At 37.9% G+C, this 16,130-nt stretch overlaps 3 protein-coding genes across 4 annotated transcripts in view; all 3 read left to right on the top strand.

Annotated features, from left to right (window-relative positions):
• LOC109978303 (NXPE family member 3-like) overlaps positions 1 to 10,967 on the top strand; it is a 16,853-nt gene extending 5,886 nt beyond the window's left edge. Inside the window, exons 2-6 of the mRNA XM_065951339.1 lie at positions 2,661 to 2,796; positions 6,857 to 7,321; positions 8,804 to 9,099; positions 9,441 to 9,511; positions 10,730 to 10,967. Of these exons, the coding sequence (XP_065807411.1) occupies positions 2,680 to 2,796; positions 6,857 to 7,321; positions 8,804 to 9,099; positions 9,441 to 9,511; positions 10,730 to 10,944 (1,164 nt within the window). The 5' untranslated portion in view covers positions 2,661 to 2,679 and the 3' untranslated portion in view covers positions 10,945 to 10,967. The remainder of the gene's footprint in view (positions 1 to 2,660; positions 2,797 to 6,856; positions 7,322 to 8,803; positions 9,100 to 9,440; positions 9,512 to 10,729) is intronic.
• LOC110001769 (NXPE family member 3) overlaps positions 1 to 16,130 on the top strand; it is a 76,419-nt gene that overhangs the window by 1,429 nt on the left and 58,860 nt on the right. The window lies entirely within an intron of this gene.
• LOC109980485 (NXPE family member 3-like) lies at positions 10,965 to 12,475 on the top strand (the record flags this gene model as incomplete). Its single annotated transcript, XM_065951638.1, has 1 exon — positions 10,965 to 12,475. A coding segment is annotated over one exon (597 nt), but the record flags the coding sequence as incomplete, so codon positions are not given.

Here is a 16,130-nt window from a genome sequence, read left to right as displayed (position 1 = left end):
GAAAAGACACAGCAATATCAAGAGAGCAGTATCACATCAACTTCAGAGAGAGAGAGAGAGAGAGAGAGAGAGAGAGAGAGAGAGGGAGAGAGAGAGAGAGAGAGAGAGAGATGAGTATGGAGTTAGATCAGTCTCAATATTCATGATTGCATACATAAAGATTCACAAATGTATTTCAATGCACACACAAAATATTTATAGTTCTATATAAATGTAAAACAAATCCACAAATACAAAAAAATAAGATTCACAAACATATTTCACACACAAATATTATTGTTATATATATATATATGTAATAGAAATCCACAATTATATGATGTACATATATATATATATTTATAATTAAAGGTATTTGCAATTTTACTCAAAAACACATTTGTATCATGATTTGTTCTGTTTAGTTTAGTTTTTCACAGTTCAGATAGTTTTTATCTTTTAGGTCTCATTCTTCCCTGGTGTTTCCCTCTATGTTCTAGTGTTTCTTAATTTTTCATTCTACAGTGTCTTCAGTGTTTCATGTATTTATTTTGTAGTTGTCCTCAGTGTTTCTTGTCTTGTGTTCATTCCTTCCTCTGTGTGTTTCCCTCCAGTGTGATTGCCCTCATTGTCTTCACCTGTGTCATTAGTCTCACCTGTGTTTGATTACCACTGTGTCTATTTAGTCTCTGTGTTTCTTTCCTTCCATGTCAGTTCATTGATTCGTGGTAGTTGTCAGTCTACTAGTGTCTCCTTATTTTTTAGTTTTTGATTTTGCTAGCAAGTTTTTGTTTGCCTTTTTTGATTATTAAATACTTTTAGTTTATTCTGCACTTGGGTCCACCTCTCCTTGTTTTCCAACCATTCATGACAATTTGTATCTTGTTGTCAGAGCATCTAGGAGGGATGTTACAGCAACTACAACAACTACCAATCTAGTTGAAGGCTCTTTCCTCTTGGTTGGAGTTTGTTCTTTTTTCACATTCAGTGAGTCCAGTTTGGAAAATTCAGTTGAAACTCAGCGTAGCAACCTGGGCGAGAACAATGCTAACCTTTTTAGAGAACAAAAAAACCTGTAAAACTGGTTTGATTCAGGATACCGCCTGCAGGGTTTGAGAATATATAAAGCTTATGTTCCTATCAGTAACTGTATCTTCCTGTTCCTGTATCTTCGGCAACATTCATGGCAGTGAAACCCTCCCTCTGAAAACCCAATGACTTTTTGTGTCGTCTTGATGCTTCTTGTTAGGACAGGTTGTCTGTTAGTGTCTGTATGTTAGTGAAGGATTCTATCATTGTACTAAAACTCACAGAGATGAACTTCTTTTTATCATTTGATCACCATCACATTAAGATTTCACCACTGTGTTCTCTCCATATTGATCTCTACTGAGGTAAGACATGATGTTCTTTATTCAGTAACATTGAAGTTATCCTGTGTGTTTCAACGATACAACTTCCCCTATCTAAAGATAACTTTCTGATCCTAGCTGTCTCTCTGACTCTCTCCTGTAAATAAACAGTTCCACAGCGCCCCTACAGGCCTGGAGCACTTCCGTTTAAGGCTGAACTTGGAGCGTTTCTGTGTTTGCAGCATGTTTGATGATTATGCAGTTGTTTTGCCTATTTGCAGCGCATTTGTGTCTTTGCAGCGCGTTTCAGCCTTTGCATTTGTTGTGGTAGTTTGCATTTGCTTTTGAATGTGCAGCGTTTCTGTAGATGCTGCACGTTTTTCTAAATGTTTGTCGTTTCATCAGTTGCTGATCGTTTGACCCCTACTGGCCACCGTACACATGTGAGTCACAGAGTTGATCAGGTTAATTAAATATATAATATCTAAAATTACACCATGATTTTTAGAATAATTGATTTTTTTTAATCAACAAAGTAACAAGTGAAACTGAAGAAAAAACATTGAGGAATAAATGGAACAGAATTAGAATCTGAAATGTAATTGTGTTAAAGTATAAAGTAAGAAAATAGTACCAATTAAAAATAATCTTTACTTAGGCTAAATACATGTTTCCTTCATGCAAGCATTACTGTGTGCCTGAAGGGAAACTAACTCTACCTTACATGCAACCTATTTTCCACAAATTACTTCCCTACTTCATGAGATCAGATTTCCTGATCATGTAACATTAGCACACCTGACTGTGACAATTTGATGCTTAGTGTGAACTAGGGCTGTCAGCAGAAGTGAATTGTTTTAGATTAATTGAGGTCCCAAATGAATGCAATCTGATGATATTTTGTCCCTTTGGTCACACTGTGGATAAGCCTCCGTTGTGTCTCTCTGTAGGCACAGTGATGGAAAGAACAACACAGCTGCGTCTTTGAATGTCTCATTTCAATTGTAGACAGCTCAGTTTAAAAGTCAAATGTAATATCCACCGTTTGACATCAACATTTCACTATTCTTACTGTTCATTTTAGCTGTTATATTTGGTTTTTGACCTGTAACGAGTTGGCTTTTTCTGATCCACAAGGTGATCCTTACTTTATACCAAAATAAAAGCAGGGTCGAATTCAAACAGCAAGTACTCTCAACTTAAGACAGTACAAACATTTAAAATAAATAAAACTTCTGTTAATAATCTGTGACTAACTTCAGTGTCTTCTAGAAGGATTCATGATAAACCTAACAGAGTCTGTTTCCCCTTTTTGTTGTTTTCATCCAGTACCAGAGGAGGACTCACCATGTGCCTAAAAGGATTTATGAGTAACCATGTCAACATGAAACTTCTGAAGACCTGTGTCATCCTTCTCCTTCTGACTGTGTTGTTCTTTGTACTAAGAAACATGGACCTGCTGCAGGTGAGAACTGGGATTAGTGGCAACACTTTGAAGATGGGCTGATGATTACAGGGGATTATTTTCAACAGTGTCTTTCAATGTACTCTTCACAACATTCATGGTTTTTATTTGTAAATAAACACAATTTCAAGGTTATGTTGCTTAAAACATTTTGCTCAGTGATTCTTTGAATCACTGGAGGATGAGATAATGGGGTGAAAAGCTGTGAATGCATTAATGACATACACACATACTTGATGCCATCCCTGCATAATTTGCACCTTGGGCCACCTGTCACAAAAAGTCTGAACACGACCTTGCTTACAAAAGACATCAACTTCAAGAAACAGAAAAAGAATCACAGATTTTTACTTTATTGAGTAGTTAAAAGGTCAAAAGTAAGGTCAGTTATAAAAGGTCTATAATGCTCTGTAGAACAAAAAAAGCAACATTAGTCACCCCTGTCCACTTTTTGGACCCATTTAAACCCACTATAATAATTATTTTTGAACTTATGGCCGTAGTAGCATGGAAACGTAAGTTTTGTTGTTATAGGCAATCAATCTGTAGACCATACTTCAAATTTGTAGATTTTACCATTTTTTTTTTATCACATTTTTCAATTTTAGCCCAACAGCACAAATACATTTTTTTCTAGTAACCACAAGGAACAGTGTTGAAGCTCATACAGCCCATAATAATAAATGAGTTGGACTAAAATGATATGTGAATGTAAATATGGTTGTCACAGAGTGATGTATGTGTGTAAAATTAAGTTAGTGTCTGTGCATATGTGTGTATGCATGTGTGCAAATGGAGTAAAAAAAATGATATTGCCAATTCTTTGTAGTTTGTGTGTCTGTGGTGTGTGTGCGTGTATGTTTGTGTGTGTGTGTGTGTATTGTGTGCCTGTGTGTGTGGGAGGGGTCATGTTTCTCAGGTTGTTTTTTCACTTTCAATCTGAATTATGTTTCTTATAGTGCTTTCACACTTCTGCAAAACTCGTGAGTTTTCACTCATACTTCACCCGGAGTTTCTCCTTCAGCCTTATTTTAGTTTAGAGAGGCAACCTTGACACCTTGACTTTAATCTCAACTCTAAAACAATCGGCAAATATTTGTGATGTAATATACAGTCAAGGACTCTGTGAATGGGGAACTAAACACAGATTTTTAGATGTACAATGCATCAAAGATGCACCTGCAGAGCAAACCGTGAAAAGGCAAAATTTGTTTTGAAAACAACCTCTACACGTTTATGCAGATTCAGTTGCAGCCATATAAATACATGCACCTTGTGGTACTGGTCATTTCACTCCTGAAACCATGAAAACATATACAACACAGGAAGCTTTGGAGCGAATGATGCTGGTCGTTGGCCTTTGCCAGGGTTGCCTCTTGTCGCTGCTTATGTTTGCGGTTTTCATGGACAGGATCTCAATGTGCAGCCGAGGGGAAGAGGGTTTCCAAATGTGAACGTCAGAATAAGATCGCAGATTTATTTCTTGTTCAAAGTTATCCTATATTATTTGTTTGGGAATTAGGTGGGGGGGGAAGACTTTATAGGATCATAATAATGACTAACATATTGGTGATCATATCGAAACAACAATGGTCTTTTTACATACCTTGAAGTCACTTTGATTAGAAATTGCTTAAAGTATTTATTCATCATTTTATTATTGTGTCAACTTTTTGGACATTGGGTGCTATGTGTCGCATTTTGGTTATCAATGACATGTCCCAGACTGGCATCCAGAAAATGATTTCCCATCTGGCACTTATTGTGCAGGAAATAACTTTTATTTACCTTTGAAAAATCGGTGATGGTGTGTATACAAAGTTGTAGTGAAAGGGTTATAAGTGTGAAAATGAGAGTTATGGTTAGGGCAGAAGCTAGTTAATAGATTGAAGTAACTTTGATTAGAAATTGATAAAAGCATGTAATCATTTTTAGCTGTTTAATTTCTGTGTCCAATTTTTGGACATTGGGTGCTATGTGTAACATTTATTTTAGGGGCGCCTGAGTTAAAGAATTATCTGAGCACAGTTCTTGTTGTTTTTTTAAACAACAACAAAATATGATCATATCAATAGCTTTAATCCTGTTGGATTACTTTACTAATACTTTATTACTTTACTACTAATAACAATAGAAGGTGATTATAGAGGTCAGATCTTAAAAAGTCCTTCACTCACCTGTGGTAAGTGTAGCCTTGGTCAGGAAGAGTTGATGTCAACAGACTGTGGCTAACTTTCATCAGGTGTTTCTACCCTCTTCCTCCTGACTGTCTCCTCTCTCCAACAAACAAGAGGCTCTCTCAGCCACCTCCCCCATCCTGCGGTCTGCAGTCTTCCTCTCCTTTCCTGTCACACCCATGGCTGTGATAATCCTCGACACTGACTGAGCCAGGAATCCTCTACATCTGACTTCGATTGGGAATAGCCACGCCTGCCAACCTTTTCCCCAACAGTCTTGCAAAAGGTCTTGGTATTTTGCACTCTTTGTTTCAAAGGCAAGGTCGTAGACTTCTTCCCAATGTTGGCTTCTTTTGAATATGGCGTCTCTTGAGTCTCTCCTGCTCCAAGGTGTTAGCTAGTGTCATGAGCACCTTGTCATGGCGCCATCTGTTTGGGTTGTGGTGGTCACTGGGAGGTCATCCATAAAACCTCTTTTTGGGGGTTGTCATATGTCCAACTCCATTCTTGGCCCTCAAACATCTTTCCCTGCAGCTGTTATAGGGAGGTTGTGCAGCCAGTAAAAATACCCTTTTCCAAGTCTTATCACAGAGTTGTCAACTGGTCTGTTCGGAACCGTAACTGGATGACTCAAAGTAGCTGGTGATAATTTCATTGATGTGCTCGGGGATGTGGTTGTGGTCTAATGCTGCGTAGATGAAGGCATGATGAAATGATCCGTATATGCGTTTGCCAAATCATACCACACCACTGTCAGGTTGTCCTTGCCTGCTTTGGCCTCCGGGATCATTTTGACTGATGTGTGTTCCAGGCACCTGCATCCGCAGACACCTGGTATCCCACCTTTCTGTACAGACAGGCTAGGATAGTACTTTATTGATTCCCAGAGGGGAAATTTGGGCGTTCCCTCAGCTTTCTTCAAGCATGATGGAATACTGCCTTTTTTCCAGATCCTCACAACAGCTTCCATAGCCTTGTAAGGAGCATCTCGCACTTCTTACATACTTTGTAGGGTATACCGCTAGGTCCGGGGGCAGATGCTGTTCTGTTCCGGCCTTCTTCTGATGATGATTTGTTAAAGGTTGAAACACCATTTCAGATTCAAAGTGAGTAACATGATTGGGTACAAAAAGAGCATCGCAGAGTAGCCCAATCTTTAAAAACTTTTTTTTTTTTTTTTTTTGAAGATTTATTTTTGGGCTTTCTGTGCCTGTATTGTAGGATAGTGGATAGAGTCGGAAATCAGGGAAAGAAGTCATTTAAGGACCTTTCCGATAGAAAAGGAAAGCTGTCATTAAAAGTAACCCATGAACACCAAGATTCCTTCAAGTGTTTGTGTCGGCATGTCGACTTGTCCCCACCCCCCCAACGCTGTAAACCTAGGGGAAACACTGAACAAGGTACTCGGGCCAATTTCTTCACCCCTGTTCCTCTTGAAATTTAAATATTGGAATTTGTGTTTAAGGCCCATTTCTGGTGCATGATTAACCCATCACTTATATAAACCTGGTCTAAAGTCAATAGTGCAGTATTGTATTTTTAAAGCATACCTTGTTTGATAGAAAGATGCCATACAGAATCACATTTGAAGAGTGGAGTGTGAAGAGTGTCCAACCAGGGCCTGGTTTATTTAAATGTCTTCCATCAAATTAGCAATGTGGCCAGAGGTAGACAATCTAGTTGAAGAAAAAAAAACATGTTATTTGGTTGTGCCACCATTATGCAATGGAACTTAGAAAAAGTGGAATGGAGCAGGCCGTGTCAATCATGCACTTAAGATCAAAAAATGTAAACTACCCTCATCTTTCTTCAGTTTATTTAATCTTACGGAATTTGTTTGATGCCTCTCTGTCACCATCTCTCTTTTTTTAACCCCTTGCCAGCTAAATTATGAAGAAAAGTTTGGCATCGTCCTCAAGAAAGTGACCTCTGCTCCTCGCACTGTTCCTCGCACTGTTCCTCGCACTGACAACTTCTGCACCTTCGAGCCGCTGTCCTTGGCAGATGCTAAGGAGGAACGCATGTTATTAGACTCCATTGCTTGGCCTGAAACTCCTCTTCTGCCAGCTCCTTTTTTATTTGACCAGACAAGTGATCCCGCCCACAGCATTTTCACCATTCTCCCAGGGAGGGGCGGAGTAGACCGGCATGTAGGAGACCAGCTGGAAGTTATGGTACAAATATACGACTTCCAAGGTAACCCCAAGAAGTCTGGAGGAGATGTCTTACTTGCTCGGTTGCACAACAGGGCACTTGAAGCAGGTGTGGCTGGACGAGTGGTGGATCACCTTAATGGCTCCTACTCTGCTGTATTCCCTTTACTCTGGGAAGGAAGTGCACATGTTGAGGTATAGTTCAAGGCTTTCTACTAAAATGGTATTGTAAAACAAGTGATGGTAAAGGAATCACCTATTGCAATGTGATTGTCCTGTAGGTCATTTAATTCATGGAATCTAAACCATTTTCCCTGACTTACTTTTGCCAACAAACAACAACATAAAAAGTTAAAAAAAAAGACATTGTGGAAGTTTTAAAAACTGCAGTTCCTCTATTTACCTCTTGAGGCAGTCAATTCAATTAAAATAGCTTTATTGGCATTAATGTGTAAAATATATTACCAAAGCATATACTAACAACACATAATAATATAATAATAGTAATGAAAAGTAATAATAAGCAATTAAATATTCTAATAATGAAAAAAAAGTGTCATTTATTATTTTATAGTGTTGCATGTGTATGAGTGTATTTGTGCCTTTGACTGTGTGTGTGTGTGTGTGTGTGTGTGTGTTTAGTCACACACTCTAATGACTTAATCCCCATTGATTCCTGTGTTAAAATGCCCATCTTTACCAGTTTTGTACAAAATGGTATTCCTCATTTCTGGACTACTTTACATTGAGGAAATGTATTCACCATAAGAGTTACATGTATTAACTCCTCAAAGATAGTCTAGCTTTTTTCTAAAAAATAAATATATATACTTGCCACCTGCATACATGTGTGGTGGTGACTGTGCCTGCAGAGGCCCTGTCCTATGCCTGTATTTTAATGTTTTTTTTGGGGGGGGGGGTTTCCCCAAGTCAATGTCAGGGTGTAGGAATTAGGTGTTTAGGAATGGAAAGGAATTCAGTGATTGGACGCGATTTTAAACAGGCAAACATGACGGACGTGGACATAGTGACAAAGAAGAGAAAATACTACCATAGTAAGGCGAAACACTGACTGGCAATACGTCAGGGTGATTTATTTATGCACACACTCAGGATATTGATTTAAAGTACAAGACGCTTTCAGAACTGCATTAAAAGTACTAATAAGTTGAAATTGATACTAAGGTAGGTTATGAATTGTTTGATAGAAAACAGGCAAATCTATTGTTTGAGAAGATGGCTGCCTACAGTGGTAAGAAAAAAAAGTTATACCGGGCTCCTGATAGCCGAGCAGTTATACACATGCCCCCTTTACAGAGGAGATGGTCCTCTTTGTAGCAGCCTGGGGGGGAATGTGACCTTGGCTCATTGCCGAATGTCATCCCCCTCTACATCCTCCCAACATTTCCTATCTGTTGTCATCTGTCCTATCTACTAAAGGCGAGACAGGTGAAAAAATATGACTTTAAGTTCAACTTTCCAGCTAGTAGAGAGTTTACCATTTCCTTCAATCTTATCGTTTACATTAAATAAATTATTAACTTCAGTCAGCTGACACCAAAAATAGAAATTAATTATCTTGAAAACATTGTTTTAACAATCAAATTATACACATAAAAAATAGCATGCAAAGGGTGTATGCTATACCTTTAAAGCTCTTGTGTTTTGTTTTATCAGGTGACGCTTGTCCACTCAAGTGAGGCTGTCACAGTTCTGCACAGGCTGAATAGAGAACATCCTGAAAGGGTTCTCTTTAAAAGCCTCTTCCGCTCAGGTTCAATCTCTGAAACTACCTCCTGTAATGTTTGCCTACGTCAAACCAACCAGCCACAGTGCAACTACACTGACCTCCGTACAGGCGAGCCGTGGTTCTGCTACAAGCCAAAGAAGCTGAGCTGTGATGACAGGATTAACCACATGAGAGACGGATTCAATGTAAGACTCAAGGACAAAGAGGAGAAGCTTTTCCAAAGGTGAGGGAGCACAGCAGTAGAAAAGTTGCATCTAGTTTTGTAATGACTGTAAGTATATAGTATGTGTCACCTGCTGGAAAATGTTGTGTTTGTAACTACAGGTGGGAAAGATGAAATCTTAAGATGTTTATAGTGTAAGATAATACCTACCAAAATACTTAATCTGAACAATTAAAGTTGACACTCATCAACAAAACTATGAAGTGTATATTTTCAGTCCAAATATGGAGGCAGAGTAATTTAATAAAACTAAAGTGTTACCATTTGTTAAATCACGTTTGACATTTACATAATGTAGTGTGTTTAGAAGATTCTTAATAATGGGAGTTTTTTCCCCCCAGCAAAGTCAACCTGAAAGTCTTCATTCACTCTTCAGGACCGGCCAATGTCATGGTGCTGCCTCCAATGAAAGGTAAAGCACAACTTTTCGACTTTCACCAGAGAGATATTTTAAAGATATCCATGTGAACTTGAAAATAAAAATGGTTTGGTAAAAATAAATAAAACCTTCCTCTTTGTATTCCAGCCAGAGCATTGGCGGAATGAAGTACTACACAATAAAAAAATAAAGTGACAATAGCTGTTTATCTCTTTGCCTTGTAGAAAAGATATCCCATATAAAGAAAAAATAAATAAACTAACCAGATTCTATCTACAAAACTGAGATAGAGCTGCAAGCATTTATTTCATTTACGCTCAAAACAAGATTTATTTTAAGTACTATTAAAGAGGACATATTATAGCCCTTTTCAAACAGTCCCCTGTGGTCTAAATGAAACATCTGTGCTGTGCTTCGGTCAAAATATAACATGAATCAAGCACCAGAGGAGGTTTGTGACCCTGTATAAACCAGCTCTCTCAGAACGCTCCGGTTTGGTGTGTGTGTCTCTTTAAATGCAATGAGCCGTCTTGAGTTTTCCTGGTAGACATCAATCCTCTGTAGAAAGACTTAAAATGGCAGACCTGCGCAAAAGTTTTGTTCTAGGCTGGGGATGGAGTCCATGGGTGGAGATATCAGGGGTAGGGAGGGTATTCTTTTTTTTTTACCAGAATCCAGCTTTTGACATCACAAGCTGAGAAAATTTGAAACGGAGCATTATTCTCTGTCTTGTAAGACTTATGCAGACTACAAACAAAGGACGGGATGGATTTATTTCATATTTTGTGGGTCAGTAGACTCTCAGGTTACCCAAATATATGTTCAAAAACACTGTACAAATGGATTTGTCATAAAATGTCCCCTTTAAAAATACTAAACTAATTAACATCTGTAAAAATTTAGCTTTCAATAATCAACATTTTCTTATAAAATGAATTTGGTAACATTTACCTTAACCACAATAAACATGTGCATTCGAGACATACACTGTCCTGCTGAGCACTTTAATGCATATTTTTCTGCTGCTCAGACAAATCCAATAAATACACTTATCTGCACTGGAAAAAAGCTAAAACTGAGTCTTTTGTAAAAATTTGAATGAATACTTTTTTGTGTTATATTATGATGTTGTCTCAAGTGAAATAAGCAAGGTAAAGGAGAGACCATGTTTTGGTCTTTTTATGGGATCTGTTAACAATACATGATAAAACAATGACTTTAATAACCAAAAGCTTGATCAATATGTTTTAGGGCAACCTGAGGTCGATCAAGGCAAAGGGAAGTCTGGACTCTCTGGGTATTACTACCAGGGTGTGTGGCGATCACTAGGTGGCACCAAAGTCCACCAATTCAACAACTCCTCTGCCATCAGCCAGTGTCTGAAAGGAAAGGTGGTCCACATGTATGGAGACTCCACCGTCAGGCAGTGGTTTGAGTACCTTGATGCTTCACTTCCAGGTAGTTGATTCACAGTAATTTCAGCTGAAAGTTTATTATTTATATAACAGCTAAACTTGTTCCTTCTGTCATACTTTCAGATGCTAAGGAGATTAACCAGAATAGTCCGAAGCAAACTGGACCTTACATGATATGGGACAATGCAAAAAACATCTTGGTAACATACCGTGTCCATGGTCCTCCTCTTAGTTTTATCTACGTCCCAACCAGTGAGCTGCGTTACATTGCAAATGAAATTGACGGGTTGGTAGGTGGCACCAACACAGTTGTAGTTTTTAGCATCTGGGCCCACTTCAGCCCTTTCCCAATTGAGCTCTACATCAGACGACTTCAGAGCATCCGCAGGGCGGTGATTCGTCTGTTGAACAGGGCTCCAGACACGCTGGTGGTCATCAGGACTGCAAACCTCAGAGGTTTAACACCTTCTGAATCGTTAAACTACAGTGACTGGTACACACTACAGCTGGACAAGGTGCTAAGAGCTGTGTTCAAAGGATTTAATGTTCGACTAGTGGACGCTTGGGAGATGACTCTGGCCCACCACCTGCCTCACAACATTCACCCAGGCCGTCCTATTGTTAAGAATATGATTGACATTCTCTTGTCCTACATATGCACCAAATAGGGCTAATAGATGTGCATTTGTTCAGAGAGAGAGTTAATATATCAATCAATTAATCTTTATTTGTATAGAGCTAATTCATACCAAATGTTATCTCAAGACAATTTACCAAATAGTAGGTTAAAGGCCTTGCTCTTTGTTATCTCAAAAGACCCAGTATTAATCCATCACAAGAAAACACAAGGAAATCGCCTCCTGAAACCAGAAATACAATATTGCATTGACTCCTGCTGCCATTTCCCTCTTCATCTGCCACGGAAAAGCTGCCCAAATCTGTTGAACAGAATAGCCAGGGCAGCTGTGGCTCAGTTGGTAGAGTCGTCGCCTCTCAACCGGAAGGTCGAGGGTTGAGCAACATGTCTGATGTGTCCTTGGGCAAGACACTTAACCCTGAATTGCTCCTTCTGCTTCAGCGGCGGTGTATGAATGGGATTAGGCGGTGTAAAAGTGTAGTGTAGTCGGAAGACTAGAAAAGTGCTATATAAGCTCATCTTACCATTGAAGATCAACCTTGCAACAATCACCAGGAAAGTGATCCCAGTGTAAGAGGCTTTTGTTGGGGCAGAAATAGTTTAAGTGTTTGTTATGGTAACAACTGATAATTGTCCTGTTATCTGTTGTTAGCTGCTACATTTCTTTTATTGTTGCTGAACTGCTGTGTTCGCCTAACTGTGTGTTTTATTCACCGCTGTGCTAGCTTCCCATCAGAACGACCAGTGTACCCACCGCTGAACACACACACACACACACACACACACACACACACACACACAACTACACTTTTACACCCCTTCCACAGGCCTTGCATGATAATGTTTGTTTGCTTAGATTAATTTATAATAGTTCTTTTTTTTTATTAAGTTCATCGATTTTGGGTTGATGTTGCTTTGTTTAAATAAATTCTGTTATAATTTTAAGAGAGCAGTTGTTTGTGATTACTGGTGTATTTACATTGTGATATAAGCTGGGTGTGAGGGCTTTGTGTACGGATTTCATGCCTTCAATTTATTAAATATAGATATTAATTATTAATAATATTAGTAATTAAGTAACTAATTTGAGACTGATCTGAGTGATATTTTGGTTATATTTCCCTGATTACAGGGTGGTGCCCCAAACGAGATTAAACATAGTTTAATGATATTGTTATTAAATTATTAATAATTCTATATAATTAAAGAATATAACCAAAGTTGACTTGATACAACCCCAACACTTTCTTGAGGAAGATGAAAAGTTAATCTGGCAAGGGGTCGAAAAAAAGAAGGATGGTTACAACGATGTATCAAACAAATGGACTAATTTAAACTAAAAGAGGATGGAAGATTTTTCAAATATACTGCCATGATCTCTACACAAGAAAAAAAGTTACAGGATTGCAAGGGATTTAATATGTGGATGTCAGTGGACAAGAAAACATTGACCGCATCTTGACTTCACAAAGACAAGCCACTCTGCAATGCTCTTTTCATACCTAGAAATGTTACTCGCCTGTTTCCTGTTAACCTTATTAACTGTAAGATGTTCCATCAGCTGTTATTTAAAGCATTTTACAACTTTTATACTATTTTGTTGCCACTGTCCCAACTGTTTCAAACATGTCTTCACCATCAAATTTAAGTACAATTTATTATTAAATGGAAAATGACTTCCCCTCCCAGTCTTTTCTGTGGTTAATTGATGCACCGTGCTCCGGCATCTGGCAAAAATAGCAGCCTTGTGTAACTGCTACGGATTGCTCCGGACTGGCCGAGCTGAGACAGTGGAAGCTGGTGGAATTTGGCCGTCAGACACACTCTGGCTCAGCATTGAAAAAAGTTTTTGTTACTCCCCAACAGGCCTTAGCTTTCATAGACGTCCCATTAGGGGACATTCAAATGGTTAAATGGACCAGAGTCACACCGAATATGTGGACGAAAGTAAAAGCATCTTTTGGTTTGCAATCTCGGAACTAACTTACATTGAATTCATAAAGCGTTTTACTCCCTTCCATACAGATGCAGGATTTAGGAAATGATCAGAATATGAACTCACTAAGCTACAGCAACTCCACAGGGATAGAAGTCTAAAATTTGAACAGTTAAATAGGAATTCACACTTCCTAACACTGATTTCTTTATATATTTACAGTTCAGGACATTTTCCACTAAGCATAAAGAATGGAATAAAGTCTTATACCCACTTGAGTTGAGGAGTTTCTGTTTATAGCATCATAAACAGAAACATGAAACTAACTGATGTTGTGATGGTTTTGGTACTCTTCATGAATTGATTTTCTCCCATTAAATGCTGTTCAGGCATCCTTTAGGAAAAAACTGAGCTCACCAATCAGTTTTAGCTCATCAAACATGTTTTTCCTTTTTTCAACAGGAACACTCAAAAACTCAAAGACTTTATATTATTATATTCAAAACTTAAATTTAAATGGATCTCTCCACCCCAATTGACATGTGAAAACTGGAAATGTGATTTTGAAAGGGGAAGAATTCTGATCGTTGTTTATGCACTACAAGATAAATAAATACAAATGTTTTGCATTATAGAGTTGCATGATGTCCACTCTAGTGGACACTTCTGTAACTTCAGAATTACTATTATTAACAAAATTAAAAAAACATATTCAACATTTCATGTCTTAAGAAGTCACAGTGCAGAATCAATTGTCACATTTTAAGAGTATTTAAAGTCTAACTAAATCACATTTGACCTTTTAACTGCTTAATCATGTAAATACCTGTGATTCTTTTTCTTTTATTGCATGCAGGGATGGCATCAAGTTTGTGTGCATGTCATGTATACATTTTCCCTGCTGTCTCCAATGAGTATTTATTTAATTACTACTAGCAATAAAGTATCATTAAGATGTTATTTTCTGTGAAAATGTCATAACTTTAAAGACTTACACGGAAAACACAAGTTTTCCCAGTTTGAGTCTTTAAGGAATATATTTTTTTTAAATGTATTTGTTAGGGACAGTGCATATTATTAAACAGCTGTAACAATTACAGCTGTAAAAATGTAAAAAATTATAGCAGAAGTGCTAGTTTCCATCTGTTGTCCCTAGGCAGGTAACAGAGAAAGATAAAATACAAATACAAAGGCACGAGTGACACAAGACAATAATAGAGTTTAAAGGTGGTCACAGATTTGGTTTTCTTTTATCCACTGTTTGAGTTGCGTTTTGAAGGTTGCATATGTTTGTGAGTCTCTTATTGTGAGTGGGAGAATATTCCAATATTCAGTTCCTTTGACTGACAGAACAGTTTGTCCGAATGTAGTGCGTCTGTATGGGACCTCACAGTCTCCTCGGGCTGTGGCCCTGTTGCCGATCCCACTGGCAGACTTCAGCTTTATAAAGTCCTTCAAAGGAAGAGGAGCAAGTCCGTGCAAAGTTTTATATATAAAACATGCATTTTTAAAATGGACAAAATCATGAAAATTTAGTAAATTATGTTTATCTAAAACAGTGCAATGGTGAAATGAAAATGGCTTTTTGTCAAAGATTTTTATGGCCTTTTTAAAAAGAGATTGTATTGGTTTAAATGTTGTGCCAGCAGAAAGTGACCATGCGGTTATACAGTATTCAATATGTGAAAAAATCATTGAGTGTAAAAACATTCGAGCAGCATTGATAGTCATGAAGGATCTTATCTGTCTAAAACTGTTTATATTAAAATTTACCGTCTTTGTTAATTGTTTGATGTGTTTTTTAAATGTTAATGTTGGGTCCAATGTTACGCCTAAATATTTCAACTCATGAGCTAGACTAAGCTCTACACCTTCCAGGTAAACGCCAGGCTGCTGAAGGCTGGTTGGCTGCTTAGTGAACATCATGCAGACCGTTTTCTTTGCGTTTAATTGAAGACATGAATCTTTGACCCAGCTTTGCATTTGGGTCATGGCTGTTGTTAAAATTTGTGAAACTTCATGGGTATTTCTGCCCTATGTAAAAACAACGGCATCGTCAGCATATATTTGAATGTTTACATTTTTACACACTTCCGGAAGGTCATTTATAAAAATAGTAAATAAAATAGGTCCCAAAATACTGCCTTGTGGGACCCCTGTTGGACAGTCAAGGTAAGAGGATTTGGTGCCAGAGATGGACACGCATTGTTTTCTAATTGATAAGTATGATTCAAACCAGAGTAGAGCTTCCTGGGAAAAATTGTAACAAGTTAATTTTGACATAAGAACACTATGGTTGACGGTATCAAAAGCTTCTTGAGGTCCAGGAATACAGCACCTACACGGACATTCCTATCAAGAAGGCTTTTGATTTTTTTCAACAAAAATGCAGTTTGCAGACTCTATAGAATGTTGGTTACGAAAACCAAACCGTATCGGATGCAGGGGTGTGTGGCCACTTCTCTGCTATTTTGGAGATTACGGGTAGAATACTGATAGGTCGGTAATTTGCCATTTCTGTTTTATCACCAGATTTAAAAATTGGGATGATAACAGCAAGCTTCCACGCTGAGGGCACTACACTTTGTTTAAAGGATAAATTAAGCAAATGTGTAATTGGTAAAATTAATGATTCTTTATACAATTTTAAAAAATGTGTGTCGA

Source organism: Labrus bergylta, chromosome 23 (genome assembly GCF_963930695.1).
Source record: "Labrus bergylta chromosome 23, fLabBer1.1, whole genome shotgun sequence".
Classification (NCBI taxonomy): Eukaryota; Metazoa; Chordata; class Actinopteri; order Labriformes; family Labridae; genus Labrus; species Labrus bergylta.
Note: the sequence above shows the minus strand (reverse complement) of the source record. Positions and strands in the feature narration are given on the sequence as shown.